The 27662-nt window shown below is 37.1% G+C and overlaps 1 protein-coding gene across 15 annotated transcripts in view; it reads left to right on the plus strand.

Annotated features, from left to right (window-relative positions):
* The window catches only part of EPHA5 (EPH receptor A5), a 355448-nt gene that overhangs the window by 12816 nt on the left and 314970 nt on the right, over positions 1–27662 (plus strand). For 14 of the 15 annotated variants that reach the window (XM_080661231.1, XM_080661239.1, XM_080661238.1 and 11 more), the window contains exon 2: positions 18334–18398. In XM_080661231.1, coding sequence (XP_080517357.1) covers positions 18334–18398 — 65 coding nt within the window. Of the gene's footprint in view, positions 1–2352; positions 2470–18333; positions 18399–27662 lie in introns of those variants that run through there. The other variant, XM_080661242.1, reaches the window with a different exon arrangement.

Consider the following 27662-nt stretch of genomic DNA (forward strand, 5'->3'; position numbering starts at 1 on the left):
TGAAACAAGAAAATGTGATCTATTAGAACAATGAGAACTAGGTGCAAAGCCCAAGTCATATGACCACAGAAGGAATGCTCCCCCTTCGCGAGGCGGTATAGCAGAGTGAGAACACAGGTCTGGACCTTGGCTGAGTCATTCACAGCGTTTGACCTTGAGCAAGGTAGAAAACCTCCCTGTGCCTGTGCTTCCTTGTCTGTAAAATGGGAATATTAATATGGTTGAGACTTGTAAAGATAAAGTGAATTCACATCAATATAGTGATATAGTGTTTTTGTTTGTTTATTTTTAATCCTCACTGAGGACATTTTCCCATTGATTTTTAGAGAGAGTGGAAGGGTGGGGGAGAGACAGAGAGAAACAATGTGAGAGAGACTAATTGATTGGTTGCCAACCAGTGCCGGGAATGGAGCCTGCCACGGAGGCAGCACATGCCCTTGACCTGAATCAAACCCGGGACCCTTCAGTCCACAGTCCGATGCTCTATCCACTGAGCCAAACCCGCTAGGACCAATATAATGTTTTTGAAAGTTCTGATACATAGTATTATATAAGTTTTAAGTGTTACATGTGCTAGAAAAAAAATTGTGTGGTTTGGCACTCAGACATTTACCAAGGTCTAATTTTCTACCTTAGTCAGTGAGTACTGTCTAATATTTATTATAAGTGGAAATACCAGAAGAAAAGCACTTGACTTCAGTTCAATTGCTCAAGCAATCCTTGTTTACTCCTTGGGTACACCTTTCAATGGCTCTCCAATGCCCTCAGGATCAAATCTAAAGTCCTTGAGCCTGAGTACAAAGCTCTCAGTGCTATGACTTTGGCCCACCTCCCCTGCTACTTCCCTCCTGTCTAGGCTCCAGAGTGTGTGTGTGTGTGTGTGTGTGTGTGTGTGTGTGTGGTGGGGGCGGGGTGGGAGGGGCGGGCTTGCTCTCTATGCATTTGGATTCTGGGTGCTCATTAGGACACACACAGCTCCTCCCTTCACCTAGGTAACTTGACCTTTATGCTTGGGTCACACAGTAGGTCAGACATCTCCCTCGTTTCCCCAATATTGTGTACCAGTTCTTATTCCATGTGGAGCATATTAAACTGAGCTGGAACAGAGTCTTGCCTTGTTTGTACATTTCTGATACTTGATCAGGTTAGAAATTGTTATAAAAAATAAAGGCTAATCAGAGAAGAAGTTCTCTTCTGAATAGATAATATTCTAACAAAGATAATATGATTTGCTAAACAAAGTATGCTAATACCAAGAAAACTAGCAGTAGATTTTTTTTTACACTTCCCAAATGCATCAATATAAAGAAAGCTTTGCCTGTCTGTAAACTCAAAGAGAGTCGCCTCCAAGTATGTTATAAATGTATGTTTAATGAATGAATGTCATTGAGTCATCTCCATGCTTCTTTGAAGACACTGCTTTTAACCACACCTAGTCCCACCTCATTACTCTTACTGGTAGAGACAAGGTAGCCCTTTTCCTAAATCCATAACTAAAAGCCTTTAGAATCTCTGTTATTATAGAGTATCTTCTAAACTGAGAAGTTGTCTACTCAAAGACTATATGATTTGCCAACCAAAAGAAGTTAATACCAAGAAATCTGGCAGTAGAAAACTTGGTTATAGATTTACCGTAAGTATAAATGAGAAGAAAGTTATACTGAGATTAGCAAACCACTAGAATATAGTTCAGAGATATCTGTGTTTTAATCAACTACTGCTTTCTGCCCCCCACTTCTTATTATAAATTCTCAGAATTCATATAACTTGAGCCCCTATCAACCACCATAAAATAATTTTTCTGCTTTAAGCATGATTTAATTTTACTTCTAGCAAAACAATTAATATAAAACATCTGTTTCTTAAAGATTTAAATTTCTTGAGAGGAGATGGAGTTACCCTTTCATTTGTTTTGGATTTCCTCATTTATTTAGATTGTCACTTACTTTATGAAGCACTTTAGATTTACAACTTGGTAGGAATTCTTAATATTGCAGGGAACATAGCAGGAAAATGGATAACATCAACCACGTGAATAGAAGAGCATTAAAAATAGATTTATAAGGGAATACATTTAAAATGTAATAATAAATGGCTTTTTAAGTATAGTTTGGTTACTGTCTGGTTAGGGGGGTTAATTCTAACCAGTGTCTGAGTAGTATATATTTTAATTAATCATCCCTCTTGAACATATTTTTATTTACTTTAAAATTATGACAATTATAGTAGAAATATGAGCAGTTAATATTGTATTCTATTGAGCTAATAATTTTTTGAATTGAATCTTTCTCTAGATTCAATTAGAAGGCTAATTATAAGAATTGCTATGAAAACTTACCACATAATCTCTTTCAGTTCTCACAACAACCCTGTGAAATGGACATTATTCCAGTTTACCATTGGGAGATTGGATTTGGGAGAAATTAAGTAACTTGCTTTGTGTCACACAAGGAATAGAATGGGAACCAGGTGTGTTTGATGCTGAAGCTCTTTGTTGTACCTATTGTGATAGAGATTACATTTATATAAATGTACTTAGTATTATGATTTGTATTTTATTTGTGCATTCCATCTTTCAAGGAAAGAATCATGTTTTATTACAAAAATTACATGCTTTATAAGAAAATCAATATAATACAAATATAAGCAAAGTATATGGGGATATGGAAAACATATCAAGAAAAATCTCACTATCATCAATGCTAAAGCAATGGAATAGAAAACTTAAGTATAAACTTTCTGTTACACAGCTTTCATTTCCTGGCAGAAAATCTGTCAGTTCATCAGGATAAAGCATTTTCCCCTGACTCTGGAGTTTGAAAGAAACTGGTTTCAGTGGTGTTTGTGTTATTGAACAATGTCCCAAACACAATGAATAATATTCTTAACAATTTTCAAAATATGCATAATTGATTTGTAATAATAGGTTCTTATATAAGTTATTGTTGGAAGCCAAAGACATAATATTAGAAGTGGTTTTCAAACTTTTTTTAAGCAGCAGAAACTCTCATTCAAAAGAAATGACTGTGACAGCCCAATACAGGAAGCAGATAACAGAATTGTTGGGTTTCCTGGCCCTGTTTTTACTTCCTCTTTCCCTTCCCCTCATCTGCTTGTGCCTCTGAGCCATCTCTTTAGAACCACAGGGGCCATCTTGAGCTCAGTGTGAAAACCACTGTGTACAAATATAAAATAAATGTTGTGTAGGAGATCAGCGTGCTGTGATCCTGACTTTTAGCTTTCTAACAATCTCACTAAAACACAGATTATAATATGTAGTAAAGTTTACTGTGAACTAATGGTGTCTAACCTAGACTTGCTCATCAGAGCCAACCTGCGAACATGGTTAAATGCAATGGTCCCCCTTATCTATGATTTCACTTTCCACAGTTTCAGTTACCAGTGGTCACCACAGTTTGAAATGTTAAATGAAAAATTCCAGATATAAACATTTCATGTGTTTTAAATTGCCCGGCTGTTCTGAGTAGTCTGATGAAATATCATGACATTCAGGTCTATCACTCCAGATGTGAATCATTTCTTTGTCCAGAGTGTCCAGGCTGTATACACTCATTAGTCACTTAGCATCCAGCTTGTTTATCAGATATACTGTAGAGTATTGCAGAGCTTGTGTTCAATTAACCCCATGTTACTTAATAATGTCATATCCATATAATTTTTATTACAGTATATTGTTATAATTTTTCTATTTTATTATTATACTAGTGCCCCGGTGCATGGATTCATGCACATTCAAAGGAAATTAATTAGAAGGTGGCCGGTGGGGTAGGACTGGGTGAGACCACCCAGACACACCCTGGAGACAACCTCCTGTGGTCCCTCCCTGGCCAGCTGCACCTGGGGTGGTGCTGTGGCTCCAAGGGCATATGCAGAGTGAGTGGGGTCCCTCCGGCTGGTGGGGTCCCTCGGCCTGGCTAGCAGGGATTGGGTCAAAACCGGCTCTCTGACATCCCCTAAGGGGTCTCGAATTGCAAGAGGGCAGTTCTTGGGTGACGCACCCCAGAATCAGGCTCACTCGTTTCTGGTTCCAGGGTGTGTCACCCGAGAACTGCCGCTGCCAAGTCACTGCAACTTGGCAGCTCCTGCGTTGAGCATCTGCTCCCTGGTGGCCAGTGCACGCCACAGCTACCGGTCAGAGCGTCTGCCCCCTGGTGGTCATTTCACGTCATAGCTACCGGTTGGACGATTGGATGGTCACTTAGCCTTTTATATATATAGATTGTTGTTAATTTCTTGCTGGGACTAATTTATAATTTAAACTTTATCATAAATCTGCATATATAGGAAAGAGCATAGTGTATACAGGGTTTGGTATTACCCATGATTTCAGGCATCCATTGGGGGTCTTGGAACATATTTCCAGAGATAGGGGGACTACTGTATATGATATCTGTACCCTCTTAGACTCACTGAATCAAATTTAATTAAAGCAAATTCTCTGGAAATCACTAATTTTAGAACCTGGGAATCTATAATTTTAGAATTTATATAGATAATTCTGACTTTTGTCCCTGGTTAAAGAACTCATACTTAGAGCTTTTCAAAGGGAGGTCTGGGTCTGGGACTGGTGCCATTCTGAAAAAGTGTCAGTACTAAAATAAGTTAGCTTTTCCAGACTTTTATTGTGATTTGAAATTGTCCCAACAATCCAATTGTGTGATAGGTAGATTCTCCTCACTGAATAGGGCATAGCCCAGTTCAAATGTTGTTTGACTCAAATTAAGTTCCTATAAAAATCACTTGGGTGATGGGAACTTCTAAGATGCAATCTCCTGAACTCACCTAATATCCCATCTTTGCAGATTTTTGAAGGGGACAGTGGGTTTACATTTTTAAAAAACACTGCAGGTGATTCTAATGCAAGAGATTTTAATGAAGGTGATAGAAATACCACATTTAAAAAAACACTAAAAAATATGGCAGATATGTATGACTAACACTCAGAAAATGCTGTACAAATGTTTGCTATTAATCTCAAAAAGAAGAATATGAAAATATGTTAAGGCTAAAGGTGATGTATATTATTATCAGATAATATTATGCAAAATAAGAAAATACAAGATGTTAGTGAATTGTTAAAGAAAATACCAAAGTGCAAAAAAGAATTTAAGTATAAATTGATATATAATCAGTGATACAGCCATTGATATCAGAGCTGATCCTCAAGGTGTATACTTTCATTAATATTTCCCCTTTATATTCGTAAATCATAGTACATGCATTTTGAATGTGTTCATATGTATCCCTATGTTCCAAATGTTAATTCAGGTAATTATATCCGAAGAGAGTTTGTCTCTGGGGATATCGAAAGATTATTTCACTGATAATATAAATTCAAACAACTGTCTACTCTCAGGCACATCTATTGGGAGGTTGGACAATCAGCAAGATACTTCCTGTTTATTTACTGGTATATTCCCCAGGGCCCGGAATACTTATTGGTACTTCAGTAGATGCTTAATAAATGCAATGAATGAATGAACCCTGTTCATTGCAGGTGTCATATTACATAGAACTGGAATAGATGTTAAGGCAGTGAGTTAGTCTTTTTCCTTAGTTTATATATTATCTTATTACTTAGTATTGGGTTCCAGGTAATTTAAAAAAAAAAACAAAACTGTCCAACAGTAATTTAAAATGTAGAGAATGTAGAGGCCGTTTAAAAAATGTTTGAGAAAGAAGTTTCAGAGTTAGTTGTCTAATGAATTGGGCTTAAGGATGTCAGCATAGAAATCATGATGATTTTTTTTGCTTTACTCTCAAGTCTTGCCTCATGGCTGCAAGAAGGCCGGTGCATTTCCAAACATCACATCCAGTTCTGAACAAAAGAACAGACGAGAACCAAGAATCATGTCAGCTTCACTATTCCTTCAGCTAGGACAACAAAACTTTCTCAGAAACTGCCGAGCAGATTGCTGTTTATATCTCATTGGCCAGACCTATGTAACAAGGCCAGCAGACTCAATGGAGGCTAAGATAATAGAAACATGATTATCATCATTTTCTGAGGCTGGTCCTGACCCATTGTCCAGTGCTGGGCACATTGCCACTCTGAACACAAGTAAAATCCTGATAGCAAGGAAGAGAAAAGGATGTGAGTAATTAATAGGCATAAAACAGAATCTGCCACAATGCCACAGAAAATTGAAAGTATTTTTATTTTATTTTATTTATTTCCTTTTCCTTTTCACACTTTGCAAAAACAGATTAGTCAACTACTGAGGTTATATCTTGACTAAAAATAGATTTTAGACACCAGGTTAACTAGGCAAAAGGTACCACTCCTAGATCATCAAACTTATACCCTTTAAAATATATAATTCATCGTATTTTAGTAGACTGACTTAAAAAAAATACTTTCTTGCTGTCATGAATGATGCTAGCTGTTTTGGGATGGCTAATTAGAGCTGAGTACTAAAATATTTATGATCAGACACTTAAAATTTGGGATATAATATTTATTTGTACTTCTGTCTGTATTTCTATATATTTTGACTAGTTTTTGATGACAAATCTTTATCCAAAGATTTCTTGTAGTATTTTTTTCTATTTTCGATGACAAAGAATCATTTACAAAGAATCATTATGTTGGGTTTACATCAGAATTAAGTTTACACAAGAATTAAGCTGCAAGCCTAACATGAGAATAATGATTCATGTTTGTTAGCAAAAAATTGGTTCATTTCTCATTTTACAAAAAGGGTTACTGGGCCACCCAATTGTTTGCTCGTTTTCAGAAATGTCATCACCCTAAAATACGGACTGTATTTGTGCAAGTTTTTATCTGTTTTGGTGCACGTTCAGATTTAATTAACATTTATCCTACCCTGAAGCCTGGAAAGCTAATAATTATATCGTTAGTTTTGCAGTTTGATATATTTAAATTAATCATTAGGGGTAACGAGAACTGGGGTAAGGATTCATTCAAAACAAAGAATCAATTTTGTATACATTTTGACATTCTATTTTTGTGTGCTTTTTGACATCTAAGGACAAAGTATACTTTGGCAAATGTTTGCCCGGTTTTGCCCCAGTTAACATCCTTAGAGCATAATAAATAACAAAATAAGCTTATGACAAGAGGATTCATCTTTGTGGCTTACCCTTTTGCTTTTCAGAATCTTGTAACTTACTTGAACCTTATTGGAAATTTGATACTAAACTGTGATCTCCCCAGAAAACCAGTGTCTGCTCTGTTTAGATTAATATATCTGAAAATTTAGCAGCAGTTAGGATGTCTTCATCTTATATACAGTACTATTATAACATTATGCTAGATACTTTGTAATATACTACTAGAATATCATAGTATACTATTATACTATGGTAGATGCTTTTGTAATATACTATTCACCATTCATTGACTTAATGAAACATTGATATATAGGAGTTACGAGTTTCAAAGGAATGAACCTTTGGATTCAGCAAGTCCAAAATTGGAGCAAGTGTGGCATAGAAGCAGTACAAACAGCTCTGGAGTTAGATAGACTTGCATTTACTAGTATTTATTTTTTAATATTTTTATTGATTTCAGAGAGGAATGGAGAGGAAGAGAGATATAGAAATATCAATGGTGAGAGAGAATCATTGATTGGCTGCCTCCTGCACACCCCCTACTGGGGATTGAACCTGAAACCTGGGCATGTGCTCTGGACTGGAATTGAACCCAGGACCCTTCAGTCCACATTCTGACACTATATCCACTGATCCAAACCGACTAGGGTAGATAGACTTGCATTTATTAGCAAGTATGTACTTATTAGCTCTGGCACCTTGGACCACTGCCCTATTTAGCTTTTATCAACTTCACTTTCCTTCTCTGCAAAATGGAGAAAACAAAGGATCATTTGTAGAATTAAGTTATATAATGTATATTGAGTACAGACTGTTAGTCTCAATCACTGATATTACAAATACGAGAACTGAGGTCTTCAGAGTTAAATCGCTTCTACGAGCTCACATAGTACCAAACCAGAACCATAGGACTAATGAGCATTCTCTGTACAGTGAACCACTTGCAAAGTGAATTGTGAATAAGTACGTTCATTTTAAGGGTGACATTTACCCTATTTTGTAAGGAATAGCTTCGTATATTATCTATATGCATGATGGTGTGGAACTGAGCCGGTATTAAATGAGTGTATTCTGTTATGTGATGATTTTCAAGCTTGTTATTTCATCTATTGTTGACGTTTTTCTTCAGAATGAAATCACTATAAAAGATTTGACAGGTTTTGTTGCCACCCTTAACAAGGTAGCCACTGAAAACCAGATGGTTTTGCTCTTTTCATGCCATGTGTCCTGTAAATGTAGCAGACTGCTCATTATTCATAATTTAGTTGTCAGTGCATTTCAGTGTTACCTTTGCCTAAACACTTTGTATGGCTTAACCAATTGATGCTAATTCTGAATTCCTTTTTGCCATCTCCCCAAGTACACAATTTTAACAATTCAAAATTTTTAGTATATATTTTGATTGATTTTTGCTTCCCTCATAGTCATATGCTTCATAGAATGAATATTCTGCTGCTTAACTTTCAATGAGTAGTGGCTAAAACTTCTTTGTTTATGATGATGAAATATAATTTGAAACACACAATGAAAGGCAACAGTTGTTCTTCACAGTCAACGATTAAACATAGTATATCTAGACTCAGTTGGGAGTGTCATTGGAATTCTGTAATTATAGTTTTGGAAATATCAAGGCATGATGGAAAGAGAACAGACTCTAAAATAAGAGAGACTGGAGGTTGATTTCAAATTCTGTCCCTTAGCAGCTTTAGCAGTTAGGATATCTTCCTTTGCAAATAATAGCAAATTGCTTCCCCACTGGATTAAGTAACAAAATTGACCCCCCCCCATCCCCCTGCCACACACACAACACAAAATCCAAAGAGAGGCAAATTTCAAATTTAGATGGATTAGCAACTCTAAGACATAATTTGGATCCAGATACTTCTCATCCCTTCATCTGCCAACCTTAATCTGTAGGCTTTGCTTTGCTGCTGACTTTCCTTATTAGCTTTAGATGACTGTACCAGTTCCAAAAAAATCCACTCATGCCCAGCAACTTCCAAGGCAACTCCCTTTTCTAAGTGTTTTCCTCTCAAAAACTACATTCCCTTGCAGATCACCTTCACAGTTCATTGTGCAGAACTGAATCTATAGTAAGACCACATAATGGGAAATGAAATATGTCCAGTATTGCTAAACTGTGGAAAGAGAAGGAGGAAAAAGCCTGAATGAAACCGGAGAAGAAAATATAGACCAATGCCAGAAGGACCTATATTAAAAGCAATAAGACACAATGACAAGGCTTGAAGCAGGGGAGTGATGTGACCATATTGGTGGCTTAGAAAGATCTTTCTGGATGCAGTATTTTGAAGAAATTGCCCCTCTACTGAGAAACCAGTTATAAGAGTTTTCAAGTGAAAAATGATAGCTAGGGTTTGGCTGGACTGCTTATGCTGTGGAATGAAACTGAGCAGGCATTGCAGAGAGTTATATAGAAAATATAGTTACAATTGATGGGATTTGGTCACTGATTCAATGTAGGAATAGAACTAGTTGTTCTACGCGTAGATTTTTGGATAGAACAACTAGTTCTATGGCATTGCACTCACTGAAACGGGAAATGGGGTATTATTCTTGTACAGAAAATATATTTTGTTTATTTGGGGACAGGTTGAATGTATAAATTGTAGAATTTTAGGAGAAAGAAATGGACAAGATATATGGATTTAGAAGTTACATTACAACTAAAGACTTGGAAGTTCATGAGCTCCTCTGCAGGGTTTTTTTACATGGGGTGTATGCCAATATGCCAATATCACCTTTAAAAACAACCAACCAGCTAACAAATAAAAAATAAATAGAATATCCATTCTCCATCCTAAATAGCCTAATTCAGTATGAATGGTCTGGAGCCAAGGCATTTGTTCTTTCAAATGCTTAATTTTTTTTTTTTCCATGTCAAGTTCCAGTCAAGAATGTTGGTGTAGAGTGAGAAGTCAAGACAGTCTACAACATCAGAGTATGGATCAAAGCCAAGGTTTGCAGAGTTGGTAGAGGAAGAATTGTTTGTAATGGGAACAAGTAGCTGGAAGGATAGAAGAAAACCACAGAACTTACGTTGTCACTGAACAGGGATGGTGAGAGAGTGTGTTTGTCCATGGGGGTATGACAAAATGCTGCCAAAAGATGAGGCAAATTAGGAACTCAGAGCTACATGATTAGCTTAAGTTTTCAGAGTCAGACTCCTAGGCTGTGAGCTTTACCTCAAGTAATGTTCAGCATCCATGATTCATGTACAAATAAAGTAGATTCCTTTTTGATTAGCATTTAATTCATAGCCTTTTCCTTCTTGGGAGATAGGTGGTTATGATCACGGTATCTAATGCCCAGTCTCTAAGTGAGGGCCTTGGTTTTGGAAAGCAGGGCTCATGTGCTCTCATGAAGGCCTCAAATATTGCTTTATACTTTCTTCCTTCCTTGATTTTCCTGCTGGGGCTCTGAATGGGACTGAAAACTGTCAACTTTCTGTTGAATCTGCATTTTGTTGAGATAATTAAATGAAAAAAACATATACAAGTTGCCCAGTAGAGCAATTGACACATAGTATACACTAAGTTCCTTTCACCATATTCTTTCTTCTTCTTCTTCTTCTTTTTTATAAAGTTGTGCACACGGGTTGCTCAGACTTGCAAAAGAAATAGATACTCTCCCATTCATTGCCTGTGGAAATACTACTGGTCATAGATTCTTGCCTTCAATAGAGGATGCCAGAAATCTACATAACACCCCTAAACCTATAACATACTTTTACCAAATTTACAAATTTAGTTCTCCAATGGGAAACACATGTACTCTTTCCCTGCACTCATTTTGTCAACTGTTCTTTGTTCCCTGGAGCAGTTGTCAAATTATAAAATTTAGCCCACAAGCAAGAAATAACATCTGTGCTGAATGGGACCTTAAAGAGAGGCTGGACAGCTGTGTATCTGGGGTTTATTTCCACAGATTAGTAAAATGTGTGCTGTAATTGAATCCAGTATCTTTTTTGATATTGTTAAATGGAAATAAATAAGCAAGCATTCATCAAAATTGTACTATATGCAATGGGAATTTGAGTCAATGCCTTTAGAGAAAGAGCATGCCATGCTGTTTGTTTCTAATCCAAATTATCCTCTCTTCATGTTGTGGTGGAGATCCAACTAACATTATAACTGTTTGTTACTGCGAAGATTATGTGAAAAGCAGAAACAATATAAGGGTAAGAGTATGTTTCTGGCTCTCTATCTTCATGTCATCAAGGATCACACATTTTCTCAAGGCTAGCCCCCTGACTGTGGCGGCATTGAATTTTCTTGAGCTGTCTTTCAACTGTTCAAAGTCTTAAAATACATTCATCCCAATATGTCACTTTCCTGGAGAATCCAGTAATTTTTTTTCTGATTTTTGATATTAATATGAGCAAGATGTTAAGGAGGAAACAATGGCATCAACATGATACACAGAAAGTTATGAATATTTAAAAATTATAGTAATTGAATAATATACTTGAATTATTAACTCAAACTAATCTTTTGACAGAGAAACATCAATCAGAACATCAAACCTCAGGGAAGGTAAGGGAGGGTGGGGGTAAGGGGGAGAGATCAACCAAAGGACTTATATGCATGCATGTAAGCCTAATCAATGGACACAGACAACAGCGGGGTGGGGGCATGAATGGGAGGTGGGGGATAATGGGGGAATAAGGACACATATGTAATACCTTAATCAATAAAGAAATTAAAAAAACCTCACTAATCTTTTGTTGTTAGGATGTGGAAAGGTGAGGACTTAGGAGTCTTCTTATATATATTACATATTCCATTTTACTCATTCTGTCTTTTCCTTACCCCCATTGAATCCTAACAAAACAACAATAAAAATGAGTTAGCAACTCTGACTTTTCTTAAAGTAAGTTATTTAAGAACTTTTTTCTATTTGTTCATGAAAGCATTAAAGTGATTAGTGTATAGTAATAAAAATAAAGCATACTTAAGATTACTTTGATTTAGTTTTATTATCTGTTATTTGGTTGGGCAGGCAATTAACTGATTTTACTTATTAAAAGTTCCTGTGTTCGTGATTCTTTTTTCCTATATAATTTTAGGAAATTTATAATAGACTATATATTTATTGACCTCTGTAGAGTTATTTCTCATGGAGAATCTATCTTCTTAATTACTGATTAGAATACCAACCAATATGCCCATACTCATTGCAATTACACAGTGACTTAGGGGAAATGACCTTGAAGATTATATCTCAATTAAATGGTATGGCTTTATTTTAAAATATAAATAATAGAATATAAAAATTTCCATAAAATTTCTATTATCTAATTAATGTCTTCTAAAGTAACTGTGGTACCAAACATTTTCTCTAATTATATTCATTAGTGACTTCTCCTTGACAAGTTTTAATTAAGTTGTACAGGGAAGATCAATACTCATTGAGTATTCATTGCAATTTACAACCAGCATATATACTGTTCAGAACAATTTAATTACTGTAATTGTTGCACGGATGATACTTAGTGACTGTTACTGTGGTAGAAGTCCAAGTACATTATTTCCTTTTAAAATAAATTTTTTGTTGGCCATCTGCATGTTCTCTTTGAAGAAGTGTCTTTTCAGCTTTTTTAATTGGAATGTTTGTGTGGGTTTTTTTTTGGTGTTGAGTTTTATAAGTTCTTTATAAATTTCAGATATTAACCCCTTATCAGCTATATCATTGGCAAATATATTCTCTCATTCAGTGGGTTGTCTTTTCACTTTGTTGATGATTTCCTTTGATGTGCAAAAACATATGTCTAGCCAGTAGACATATATAAAGATGTTCAATATCACTAATCATCAGAGAAATGCAAATTTAAACCACAATGAGATATCACTTCACACCTATCAGAATGGCTATCATCAATAAATCAATAAACAACAAGTGTTGGCTAGAATGTGGATAAAAGGACACCTTTTTACACTGCTGGTGGAAATGCAGATTGGTGCAGATACTGTGGAAAGTACTATGGAGTTTACTTATAATTAAAATTAAAAATGGAACTGCCTTATGACCCAGTAATTCCACTTCTGAGAATCCATCTGAAGAAACCTGAAACACCAATTTGAAAGAGTATATGCACCCCTAATGTTCATTTTAGTGTTATTTACAATAGCCAGGATTTGGAAGCAGCCCAAGTGCCCATCAGTAGATGAGTGGATAAAAAAACTGTGGTAGCCCTAGCTGGTTTGGCTCAGTGGATAGAGGGTCATCCTGTGGACTGAATGGTCCAGGCTTGATTCTGGTCAAGGGTAGGTACCTCGGTTTCAGGCTCAGTCCCTGGCCATGGTTGGGGCTCATGTGGGAGGCAACCAATCAATGTGTCTCTCTCACATGGATGTTTCTCTCTCTGTCTCTCCCACTCCCTTCCATACTTTCTAAAAATATCAATGGGGAAAAAAAAGCTGTGGTACATTTATATAATGGAATACTACTCAGTCATGATAAAGAAGGAAGTCTTACCTTTTGCAACAGTATGGATGAACCTGGGAAGCATTATGCTAAGTGAAATAAGCCAGTCAGAGAAGGACAAGTACCATATGATTTTACTTATATGTGGAATCTAATGAACAAAATAAACTAAGAAGCAATATAGAAACAGACTCATAGATTTAGAGAACAGACTGACAGCTGTCAGAGGGGAGGGGTTTGGGGGGCTGGGTGCAAAAGGTGATGGGATTGAGCAAAGAAATAAAAAATCTTGTAGACACAGACAACACTATGGTGGTTAGCAGAGGTAAAGGGGAATGGGGGAAGGTAGGAGAAAAGGATGGATAAATGGTGATGGAAGGAGACTTAACTTGGAGTGGTAAACACACAGTACAATATGCATATGATACATAATAGAATTGTACACTTGCAACCTATAAATTTTTGTTAACCAAGGTCACCCCAATGAATTCAATAAAAATTAAAAATAAAATACATAAATAAATACATTTGGTAATGAAATTGAGAAATCAATTTCTGAAAATTTATATATGTCCTAAACTTCTGGTTTTATTAAGTAGCTTAAGTAGTGGGTGAAATGTAGGCAGTGATATAGGTGGCATGGTGCTCTTTCATGCATGCTATGTTGAATGTTGAGAAATTACCAGCACATAAATGAGAACAGCTTTATTGGTTGTGTGAAAAAAATTACAGGAGTTTGGTTATAAAAATACTGTTTTCTTAAGTGAGACTTTAATATTTATTGGTTTTATTTTCTTAAATTGGAGTAGTATTTTTATTCGCATGGAATGCCTTCAAATATGCTAACTTTTGTTAATGAAGATCACGATACTGATGCTCTATACAAAGATATGTGAAACTAGAGGTTTTATAGTACTGCATCATAGGTAGGTGGCAAGGTTCTCAACTCTGGCACTAGTGAAATTTGAGCCACATAATTCTTTCCTGGGAGTGAGGGAAGTTTTGCTGTGCATGAAGGGATGCTTAAGGGCATGCCTGGCTTCTTCCCATGAGACGTCAGTGGCAAATACTCTCCCACCTTTCAGTTTTAAAAATATATTATTAATGCATAGCTCAGATACAATATTATATTAGTTTTAAATATACAGCATAATGTTTCATTATGTACCTTAAAAAGTTACCACCACCCCATCCACCAGTTTTGAAAATCAAAGGCATCTCCAGACATTACCAGAGGTCCATGTTGTGAACCACTGCTATGTGCTCATACAGACACACACTCCAGATCTGCCCACAGACCAAGTGATTCATTCATAAGAAAAACGGCTATTTAGCTGTTCCAAGCATAGGCTAGGTTCCTAGGCATAAGTCAAAATAGTGTTATTATAGGGAAATAATACAATTCTGTGTATTTAGTGTTTTGGAGATAAGAATGGGTGCTAACTGAATATTCAGTATGAATACCTTACTGAGATGTAGGAAAGGGATGATCAGAGATGGTTTCCAGGAGAAGGTGGCTCCTGAAATGTGTTATACAGGACAAATGAAGATTTAGCAATTCAGAAAGGGAGAGAGACATTTGAGAGAGCGAAAGCAGCATGTGCAAAACTTGGAGGTATAAGAAAACCTCCCCCTATATATATCAATATAGAGATTGATATGGTGATCTATAGATAAATAGTATGGTCATATATTGTTATATATCATAATTTTAGTTATTTTCCTTGAGGCATCATATCCCATTTGCTCTATATTTTCATGGACAAAATTATAATATAAAAATCTGCAAGTAATTGTTTAAAACATCTAATTTCCCACCCCTCAATTTCAAATTTAGTAATGGTATATATAAATACCTTCTTTGCATTGTGAATTTTATGAAATCATCTATTTCCAAGAGGAAAGCAATTTTAGACAGTAGTGGGAAGTGACATACACATATGTCCTATAAACCTTCTAATCTTATCTGAAGAAAACCTTTTGACAAGATCATCATATGAAAGATAATATACATTCCTATTTTGGTTATTTTTATGCATTTAATAATGTATTTCAATATTGCAAATTATCAGTAAATTGTATTAATAGCCAAGCTAATGCTTTCAGTTCATTCATTTACTTTCACACACATATATTTTAGTCCAAAAAACAGTGAAAATAGTAATTTAGAATAAAGTTCATTTAAGTGAGGGTAACTAAGGCTAAAAAAGTATCTGGAATTCTGTTGGCAAAAATGAATATTTCAAGACCCACATGTTATTAAAAGGTCTACTAGGAATGCTGTGTTTCTCATGCAGGCTGGTTATGAATTCTTAGAATTCCTATGCACACCAGTTTGCCACCATGGTATTAAGTTCACTTTGACTGCCAGCATAGTAGAAGGCCTTTAGTTTGCTTATTTGCTCTACTTTATCTAGTCTACACAGATATTCTGCTGCTCAGTATCAAAGGTGAACTAAAGGAATGATAAAGATGAATAAATATAATGGTTTAGGTTCTGCTCTACTCTGGTACTTAGTCATGTCTAGACACAACCCTAAGTGTCCTAGAAAAGCCCAAATGAGGACAAGGACATTTAGCCTTATTCCCCTGGAAATCAGAAAAGCCAACAACAGAACAAAAAGAAAAGAATATGGATCTAACTGAAAAATTAGATTTAGTGGTGTGACTGGAGGATTTGCAAGGTCAGTGGGAGGTGAGGTGGAAAAGATTTTTTTGTTTCTACTTTAAACAATAGTTTTAAATTATGTCAATTTCAGTTAGGTAAATTTCTTCTAAAAATAATTTCACAAATTATTTTACTATCCTCTAAAGCCAAGTTAATGTAGGTAGACTAAAGATGATACAACCATTCTATAAGTGTGAACTTTTATAGTTAAAGAGCTCAGAACTTGAGAAAAATAGGCAAGTATAGTGAACGTACACATATATTATATATATATGTGTGTGTGTGTGTGTATTGAGTATATTTCTACTTTATAAAAATTTAAAATTTTTTATTTATATTTATATTACTAATATTATAAAGTGTTAATGTATAAATATGTTTGATATTATAAAATGATGGAAAGGGTTAAATTCACCCTTTTTATATTGTGTGTAGAAAATTTCTATTTAAATTATGATTTTAACTTCCTTGGTTATAATAATTCTGTTTTATATTTTCTTATAGAAATATTATAACAACCTATTAACTATTATTCCTTTAGTATCCAGGCTTTACTCTTGCACACAGAATAATTTTTTAAATATATTTTTATTGATTTCAGAGAGGAAGAGAGATGGAGAGAGAGAGAGAAACATTAAAGATGAGAGAGAATCATTGATCAGCTATCTCCTGCAGGCCCCACACTGGGGATTAAGCCTGCAACCTGCATGTGCCCTGACTGGGAATCAAACCATGACCTCCTGGTTCATAGGTCAATGCTCAACCACTGAACCACTTCGGTTGGGCAGAATCATTTTTTTTTTTTAATTACTGGCATTTCAAGATACTGGTTCTTGATTTTAGTTTAAAATTCTCAGATTATTAGAAACTATCATGGAGGACCTGGGATGGATTGCTCCATACCTCTGACTGGGATAACATAGTTGTTTTCCTTTTGGATCCACATGCCATGCTCCTTTAAAGTGCGTCAGCTGCATAGGGAGGCCCATTTGGATTAGGCATAATAGGTGGGAAACCTAATGATCTGTGACCCAGGTCGAAAGCATTTTGACAACACAGTACTCTTTTAGCTAGTATAACTTGGGGGCACAGTAGATGAACCTCCTGAAATATAAACATGGTGAGTGTGTGGGATGTGGATGCACATCTGTATAAATACTGTGGGTTTCCTTTTGCAATGACCATATTCAGACTTCCACCTGGGAGTTCCAAATATTTTAAGATATCTAGCCATGATTGATGTCTGTCTTTCAAAAACTGTAGCTGATAGTTCTGTAAGAAGCGCATTGAAGGTTGTGGTCAGATATAAGTAGAAGATAGCTTGGCAATGCAGTGCACTCATAACTATAACAACAACCCTGAGAGCTGCTACAGTTTGCTTGGCTTGGTTAAGGGTGTGTAGATTTATTTCTTAATTAAACTTGCAATTTGGATTACAGATTTCAGTTAATATCACAAAAATGTTACAAGCTTGGGGATAGTTTATTGCTGTTTAATGTAAATTATTTGTTAATTGCTTCATAACAGCTTTCCGGAAGAAAATACAATACGTTCAGCTACAATTTTATGGCTGTTGCTTAATCCCAGAGCCTACATCTTGAAAAATCACTGCATGGTTTTTACTGTTTTCTGTGGATTTTTCATATTTTCTCCTTCTTAATTTAATTCTTCTTTATTGTTGTTTGACAACAAAAGCACTTAGGGTAATGACTTGTTTATATAATTTTGCTCTAAATGTTAATTCAAAATAACTTGTTTTCTTGCATTGAAATGCTTTCTTTAAATTATAACTCTTGTATTTATCATAATGAATACTTAATCTAATTTCAGATATGTAGCAATATGCACTTTTATTTTTTTATTTTTTATTTTTTAATTTCTTTATTGATTAAGGTATTACATATGTGTCCATATTCCCTCATTACCCCCCACCTCTCATTCATGCCTCCACCCCCCTGTTGTCTGTGTCCATTGATTAGGCTTATATGAATGCATATAAGTCCTTTGGTTGGTCTCTCCCCCTTACCACCACTGTCCCCTACCGCAATATGCACTTTTAATAATACTGAAAATAGTGATGCATTTTTGTACATTTTACTCAGTTTTGTGTGTTCTTTCTCTTTCAGTGAATTTATTGGATTCACGTACTGTCATGGGGGACCTGGGATGGATTGCTTTTCCAAAAAATGGGGTAAGCCTTTATGAAATTTTCCTACAACTTAAGTAGACATCATGTTAAATGTCACATATGATTTAAAATCCACGGGCCATATTTGTTGTTATGAGAGGAGGGATGTGTGGGTGAAAGTGGGCAAATCAGCTCTGTCTGGAAAAGCAGGCAAATAGGGAAGGGATTTCAATGACTGAATAACAAATATATGATTTTCCTCTCTATTTCCGTGAAGAAATGTGAAGTTACCTTAAAAATTCAGATTAAAGCAACCAACAAACTTATAGGATTGATTTATCTTCAAAAAACAAGAGTTGAATAAAATAAAAAGGTTTGCTGCTTATTTGTCCTTAGCCTGGTTGAATAAGAAATATTGAATATTGAATAGGAAATAAAATCAATTCAGACACTGGGAACAATTTATTTTGTGTTTCTTCACTACATTAAGAAATGAAAATATTATAAGGAACTCCTTTAAATTTCATTGAGATTAAAAAATTCTCAGATTATTAGAAACTATCATGGAGGACCTGGGATGGATTGCTTTTATTAAGTCAGTAATCTTAAAAGGTTTTTCTTTAATTTTTGCATTATTCTTTATTGAAAATTTTCAGAAAAAAAATGTTTCATTGGAACATTTCTACAATAACAGTTGTATTTATTAGTAAATTATTTTATTGGTGTACACTAAAAATAAAGTTTTTGGCTCTGATCTGGTGGCTCGGTTGGTTGGAGTGTTGTCCCATACACCAAAGAGCTATAGGTTCTGTTCTCGTTCAGGGCTCATACCGAGGATGTGGGTTCAAATACTGTCAGGATACCTATGATAGGGAGGCAACCAATCAATGTTTTGCTCATACGTTGATGTTTCTCTCTCTCTCCCTTCCTCTCTCTCTTAAAAACAAAACAAAACAAAACAAAACAAAACAAAACAAAAAAAAAAAAACAGTGGAAACATATCCTTGGTTGAGGATTTAAAAAAAGTCTTTTGGGTGAAAATTAAACCATTTTCTAACAATGTGCATATGAATGTATTTATGATACTAATGATCTTAATAAATAGATTACATTTAAAAAGTATTTAATAGCTATTAGTAGATGGAAAATGAAATCATAAGTAAAATATTGTGACGTAAAATTATTATATTACACAGGAAATATTAACTCAATTATAATAGAAAGATAAAACATAATGTTGTTAAAATGATTGGAAAAAGCCTATTCCTAATACAAAGAGATTGTATATTTTTAAGGAAATCAATGGTGCAGAAATCACATACAAAACTGAGTAAATTTCTCCCAAAATTTCTAGGTGCAAGAGCCAATACAACATCAGATTTACCCCAATAGTTAAACCTTTTCTGAATACCTCTGGAATGGGAACAGGAGAAATACAAAACTAGATTCAAAGAGAATATTTTCTCAGACTTTTCAAAAATTAATTTCAACCCAACATATTATCTATATTGTCAGATAGGGCAATTTAGAATATTTTTTGGTAGGATAACTTATTTTGTTTTATTTATGAAATGGAGTATAAATTGAGTTATAGTTTTGCATAAAGATTAAATAAGTGGGATTGAGAATAGAGCTTGGCACAGTGTTGGCACTCAGTAAACATGCTTTCTTTGACCTTCATTTGGGGGGGGTTAGCATGTTTTTATTAATTTATTGAGGTTACATTGGTTAATAAGGTCAAACAGGTTTAAAGTGTGCAATTCTATAATCCATCATCTGTATACTGTATTGTGTGCTCATTACCCTAAGTCATGTTTCTTTATATCACCATTTATCCCCCACTTACCCTCTCCTGTCTCCCCCCACCTCCATTTCCCTGTGTATGTTGATGGTCATTTCCATAGGGAAATGGGGGTGAGGTTATGAGGGTTTTCGTTTTGTTTTGTTTTGTTTTGTTTTTATTAATCCCTTCACCTTTGACCTTCTATTGCATTTCTATCTCATACTGAGATCCACCCACCAGTCCATCAGGTTTTTTGTTTGTTTGTTTGTTTTATCTATAAGTATTTTTACATGAATTCATTGTCAGCAGTTAAAGATTGGGAGAGTTCATATAAAGTGAATTTCCAGCTTTTCTGTTTAGTAGGAAGTTTCAGAAAACGAGAGTTAGCAGCCTGTTAAAATCTTCACAGCTCAGAGCTGAGAAAAGGCTGCTTTCTAAGAGAGTAAGCAATTTCTCCTGTTTGATTCAATTTCTGCCTGATGCTCTCCACCCCTTTAAACTGCAGTCTGTAATGTTGGCATATTTGTGGAGTCAATTTTTAGTATTTCATACGCATCAGGATTTTCTGTTGTTTAGGAGGGACTTTATTTTTAATTCCACTTATTGTTACATGGTGAGATAGATTCTAGTTTTTATTTTTGTTTTGACTACTTCTCCTGAGTTAAGACACATCATTTAAATTTGGGCTTTAGCATGTGCTTTTTAACCATAGTAGATGAGATGGTGTGTGTGTGTGTTTGTGTGTGTGTGTGTGTGTGTGTGCACGCGCCTGCCTCATGGTAAGAAGTCTAACTCTACTCTGTTTTTTTTTTTTTTTTATTCTGGACATATCTAGAAGTACTATGTTACAACAAAGTTTACTTTTATGCAAATTTAGGGCATTTATTCATTCAGATATGTATCAGGGACTTGGTATGAGTTAGTTTCTGTTCCAGGCACTGGAGTGACAACAGTAAAGAAAACAAACAAAATTCCCTGACATTCTGGAGCTTGAGGCAGCATTATTTTGAAAACGAGTAATCATAAAGTTAGAGCACTGTGGTAGATGAAGTTCTCTATAGGCCTTTTTTCTCTATATACTAGAGGCCCGGTGCATGAAATTCATGCACTCAGGGGGAGGGGTGTCTGTCAGCCTGGCCTGCACCCTCTCGCAGTTAGGGAGCCCTCGGGGGATGTACATCTGATGCTTAGGCCCATTCCCTGGGGTGAGTGGGCCTAAGCCGTCAGTCAGACATCCTTAGCGCTGCCGTGGAGGCAGGAGAGGCTCCCACCACTGACAATGTGCTCGCCAGCCATGAGCCCGACTCAGGGCTTCTCGCTGAGTGGCACTCCCCCTGTGGGAATGCACTGACCACCAGGGGGCAGCTTCTGCATTGAGTATCTGCCCCCTGGTGATCAGTGTGCATTATAGCGACTAGATGTTCTGCCATTCAGTCGATTTGCATATTATTAGCCTTTTATTATATAGGATGTACAAAAGTGGCAGAGAGGAGATAGTGTTTATTCAAAGTCACTCAGGTAGTTTGTGACACAACTGGAAAGAGCACATGTACTCTATTGTATTTGGCACATGTTGTGTCCTATCACTGTTTCTCGTTATTTTTATTTTTTTTTAAATATATTTTATTGATTTTTTACAGAGAGGAAGGGAGAGGGTTAGAGAGTTAGAAACATCAATGAGAGAGAAACATCGATTAGCTGCTTCCTGCACACTCCCCACTGGGTATGTGCCCGCAACCAAGGTACATGCCCTTGACCGGAATCGAACCTGGGACCTTTCAGTCTGCAGGCCGACGCTCTATCCACTGAGCCAAACCGGTTAGGGCTGTTTCTCGTTATTTTGCCATGAAAAACAACGCTCTCTCATGTACATTAATTCCAATTAGTACTAATGATGACAATGTTAAAGGAGAAACTTCATATTGTTTTTGTAGAAGAGGAAAATGAGGCTCTGTAAGGGTGACTTGCCCAAAGTTATGCAGCTGGTAAGAGGCTGAGTCCATTTCAAACCCAGGACTTTCAAGATACTGATTATTTTAAATCAGAGGTGAGCTCCTCTGAATGGATAGGTCTCCAGAGACATGGCCAGGTTCTGGAATGTGCCCAGATTTCTGGTTTACATAAAAGAGGAATTGGTGTAGAAGAGAAATTCACCTCAAAAAAAGTTTTCAGCCCTGGCCGGTTTGGCTCAGTGGATAGAGTTGTCAGCCTGAGGACTCAAGGGTCCCAGGTTCGATTCTGGTCGAGGGCATGTACCTTGGTTGCGAGCACATCCCCAGTAGGAGGTGTGCAGGAGGCAGCTGATCGATGTTTCTCTCTCATCGATGTTTCTAGCTCTCTATCCCTCTCCCTTCCTCTCTGTAAAAAGTCAATAAAATATATTAAAAAAAAAGTTTTCAATAAGCCATAATGGGTCTTATTCTATTCATTGCTAGATCATTAGTATTTGAAACAAATATATAGCACATACCTGCTCAAATATATGTTACAATTGTTATAGTGCATGTATATATTAGCTAACTATATAATTAGGTAAATAGATTGACAGATTAAATAATTACAAGGATGAACTGACAACATGCTATCTCTGTAATTTTTTAAATATATTTTATTGATATTTTACAGAGAGGAAGGGAGAGGGATAGAGAGCTAGAAACATCGATGAGAGAGAAACATCGATCATCTGCCTCCTGCACACCCCCTACTGGGGATGTGCCCGCAACCAAGGTACATGCCCTTGACTGGAATCGAACCTGGGACCCTTCAGTCCCCAGGCAGACACTCTATCCACTGAGCCAAAACAGTTAGGGCAATATATCTGTAATTTTTGTGACCTCTGTGGATCTCAACTTTCCTATCTGTTAAGTGGGATGGGTGGCTATTATATCATCTCTCCAGCATTGTCGTTTTTAGGATAAAATAAGAAAATGAATTTGAATGCACCATGTGATTCTTAAACCACCAAAGAAATAGAAAAGATGATGATTGATAAAAAAAAAAAGCTGCCTCTATATTTCTGTTCCCAAATATAGCCAGAAACCAACATTTTGGTAGTTAAAAGTAACCATCACTCAACTATGTCTTCAGCATTTGACTATTACATGAAATAATTAGAGTTTGAGAGACTTCGTACCTGAACTTCCAAATGTGGGACTAGATTCTCTAATCTCACTTTGCATGAAATTGAGAAGAGGACTGTAAATATTTTTTTTTGCATAACTTGTCTTTAATTTTAAGCACTAACAAAAATAAGCAAAACATAGACTAACTAGAGGCCCAGTGCATGAAATTTGTGCACTCAGTGGGGGTAGGGGTTCCCTCAGCCCGGCCTGTGCCCTCTCCCAGTCCGGGAGCCCTTGGGGGATGTCTGACTGATGTCATCGGCAGTCGGACATCCTTAGCACTGCCGCGGAGGTGTGAGAGACTCCCACCACTACCACTGTGCTTGCCAGCCATGAGCTCGACTCAGGGCTTGTGGCTCCTGTGGGAGCACACTGATGACCAGGGGGCAGTTCCTGTGTTAAGCGTCCAGTGGTTAGTGCATGACAGAGTGACTGGTCGTTCCACCAGTTGATTTGCATATTAGCCTTTTATTATATAGGATGCCTTGAAAATTGATGTAAAATATGCATAGTTACCCTTAGTTTTAAATTTCCCTATTTATTTAAGTAAATATTTTTTTTTTCCTTCAGAGCACCTTTTTTTTTTTTTTTTCTTGGTCACTTTCTTTTTTCTTTTTTTTTTTCAGATGGTAATTTATTTATTTATTTATTTTAATAAATCTTTATTCAGATTATTACAATTGTTTCTCCTTTTTCCCCCCATAGCTCCCCTCCACCCGGTTCCCACCCCACCATCTGCCCTTACCTCCCCCCACACTGTCCTCATCCATGGGTGTATGACTTTTTTCCAGTCTCTTCCTGAACCCCCCCATACCCCTTTCCCCCTGAGAATTATCAGTCCACTCCCCTTCTATGCCCCTGATTCTATTATATTCACCAGATTATTCTGTTCCTCAGGTTTTTAATTCACTTGAATTTTAGGTTCACTTGTTGATAGATATGTATTTGTTGTTCATAATTTTTATCTTTACTTTTTTCTTCTTCCTCTTCTTTAAGAATACCTTTCAGCATTTCATATAATACTGGTTTGGTGGTGATGAACTCCTTTAGCTTTTTCTTATCTGTGAAGCTCTTTATCTGCCCTTCAATTTTGAATGATAGCTTTGCTGGGTAGAGTAATCTTGGTTGTAGGTTCTTGCTATTCATCACTTTGAATATTTCTTGCCACTCCTGTCTGGCCTGCATAGTTTCTGTTGAGAAATCAGCTGACAATCGTATGGGTGCTCCCTTGTAGGTAATTAACTGTTTTTCTCTTGCTGCTTTTAATATTCTCTCTTTGTCTTTTGCTCTTGGCATTTTAATTATGATGTGTCTTGGTGTGGTCCTCTTTGGATTCCTTTTGTTTGGGGTTCTGTGCGCTTCTTGGACTTGTAAGTCTATTTCTTTCACCAGGTGGGGAAGTTTTCGGTTATTATTTCTTCAAATAGGTTTTCAGTATCTTGCTCTCTCTCTTCTTCTGGCACCCCCATAATTCTGATGTTGGTACGCTTGAAGTTGTCCCAGAGTCTTCTTACACTATCTTCAACTTTTTGGATTTTTTTTTTCTTTTTGCTTTTTCGGTTGAGTGTTTTTTGCTTCTTTGTATTTCAATTCTTTGACTTGATTCTTGTGTTCCTCTAGTCTGTTGTTGGGTCTCTGTATAATATTTTTTATTTCAGTCAGTGTATGTTTAATTTCTAGTTGGTCCTTTTTCATATCTTCGAGGGTCTCGTTATATTTATCAGCCTTTTCTAGGATATTCTTGAAAAGCCTTATAACTGTGGTTTTGAGTTCTATATCCAGTCGTTTGTTTTCCTCCATTTCTTTTGTTTGTGATCTGTTTCTTTGTCGCCGCATTTTCACTGCTTCCCTGAGTTTGTAGGGTAGATTTGTGTGCTAGGTTTCCTATATGGCACAGTGGGTTGGCCTCCCCAGTTAACCTGAGGTGGACACGCTTGGTGCACCCCTTTGTGGACTGTGTGTACAGCCTTGTTGTAGTTAAGTCTTGATTGTTGTTGGTATCACTGGGAGGAATTGACCTCCAGGCCAGTTGGCTGTAAGGATCAGCTGTGTCTATGCTGGGAGAGGTTCGGTGCTGGAGACAGCCTTATAGGATTAGACTTGTCAAATTGCAATAGCCTCTGTGCTCAGCTTGGATGGGGTGGAGTCTCAGGGCGGAGCAGACAGTCTTGGCTTCTAGTCAGCCTTGCCCTTGCGTGCGTGCATGCCTGCAGACCTCTGCCTTCCCCGGCTCCCGAGTCTCCGCCCGAGAGTCCAGATTCCCCCCACAAGAGCGTGGGTCCCCAGGGGCTCGCCTGGAACTGGGGTTCAGTGGAGTCAGAACTGGGGCTCAGTGCAGTCAGGAGCTTCGGACTCCCTTCTGCTAGGGAAAGCCTGTGGCAACCTCCGCAGCCTTTGTGCCCACTGGCACGTGCACCTCCAGAACCCTGCCTGCCGGGGTTCCCCCGGGTCTCCCCCGGGTCTCCGAGTCTCCGGGTGCCTTTCTCTCTACCTGACAGTCCAGACTCCCCCTGTATGAGCCTGGGTCCACGGGGTTTCGCCCAAGACTGGGGTTCAGTGCAGTCAGAACTGGGGTTCAGTGCAGTCAGGGGCTTCCTTCCCCCTTCCGCCAGAGAAAGTCATCCAGGCTCTCAGCCACCCTTCCTCTCTGCGTGCACAAAGACCCTTTGCCGTACCTCCAATTCTCTGTGAGCTTTTCTCTTTCCTTCTAGTTGTAGAATTTTCACTCAGCCAGCTTTCCTGTAGTTCTGGATGGTGTCCGTTCTGTCTTTTAGTTATAGTTTTGAAATTGTTGTGCGAGGCAGCAGTTTAGGTGCTTACCTATGCCGCCATCTTGGTTTCTCCAGAGCACCTTTTAAAAATAATTTATATTGAAGTTCTCAAACTTTTTCAGCTTCAACTCAATAGGACATGATTTTAACAGTGATAGTGATTCTGAAGAATGGAACTAAATACTCAATAAAGAGGCATTGAGATTCCATTGATTTTTGTGGTGGACTCTATTGTCATCTATTTTTTATGTTTCATATAAAAGTTCAATTTTAAATACTCACAAATTTTGGAGCAATACTTTTTAAATTAATTAGTTTTTAGAGACATTTTAGCTTCATAGAATAATGAGCCTTGAGTGTGAAGAGTTCCTACATACCACCTCAATATACTCCTCATTCTGTTTCCACTATTATTAACATACTAGAGGCCTGGTGCATGAAAATTCATGCACTGTAGGGAGGGTCCCTCAGGCTGGCCTACCCACTCTCACAGTCCAGGAGCCTTCAGGGGCGGGAGGCAACGCCCCATCACACCTTTGCTGCTGCCACTGCCAGTAGTGCAAGCCTCGGCCAGCCCTGGTTACTTGAGCCTTGGGCGGCCCTGGGCACCTGGGCAGCCACCATCTGAGGCTTGCCTATGCCTCAGGCTGGCCCTGGGTGGCTGGGGAGCTGAGGAGACTGGGGGACTCAGGAGGCAGGTGTGCAGAGCAGCCAGGCCCATCTGTGGGCGGGCCCGGCCTTGCCACGTGCCTGCCGCCCCAGCAGGGCTGAGGGGACTGGGTGCTGCCATCTTGAGGCTGTGAGAGTCGCCATCTTTGAGGGCGGGGCAGTCAATTAGCACATTCCCTCTTTATTGGCTGTGGGTGCCACCATCTTTGAGGGTGGGGCAGTAAATTAGCATATTCCCTCCTTATTGGCTGTGGGTGCTGCCATCTTTGTGATGGTGTGAGGGTCACTTAACATATTCCTTCTTTATTAGATAGGATTGTAGTAGTGTGATACAGTTATTATGATGGACAAACCAATATGAATACATGGGTTTATTTAAATGCTTTAGTTTATATAAGAGTTCTCTTTCTGTTGTACATTCTATGGGATTTGACAAATATATAATGACATAATACAGAACAGTTTCAAGGCCCTAAAATCCCCTATGGCTCACCTATTTATCCTTTGCCTCCTTCCTCCCTCCTTCCTCTCTGAAGGCTGGCAAATACTGAGCTTTTTATTGTCCCCTTTTTTTTCGCTTCCAGAACATCAAGTAGTTGTAATCACAGTATTAGCCTTTTCAGATTGGCTTCCTTCACTTAGCAACAGGCATTTAAGGTTCCTCCATATCTTTTTTTGTTTGTTTGTTTAATAAAGCATATATATTTGTCATAGACTATCTCTCTATTTTTTATACTCTGTTGTGGGATTTTTGAAAGGAGCACTATCCCATACCATAAGCACTCCATTTCTGCAAATCTCCACTTCCCTATTAAATGACAATTGTTTAGTAGCAAACTCCATGTCTAGACTTTAGAAAAAGATAAGCAAAACCTGTAATGTCATAAATATTTTCCTTAAAGGTAAAACTTATATGGCATGTAAATCACATTTCAATTAAAATTATGGACGTTTTTAGAACAGATGAACAAACCTTATAGCA

The sequence above is a fragment of the Plecotus auritus genome, assembly GCF_963455305.1.
Source record: "Plecotus auritus genome assembly, chromosome: 1".
NCBI lineage: Eukaryota > Metazoa > Chordata > Mammalia > Chiroptera > Vespertilionidae > Plecotus > Plecotus auritus.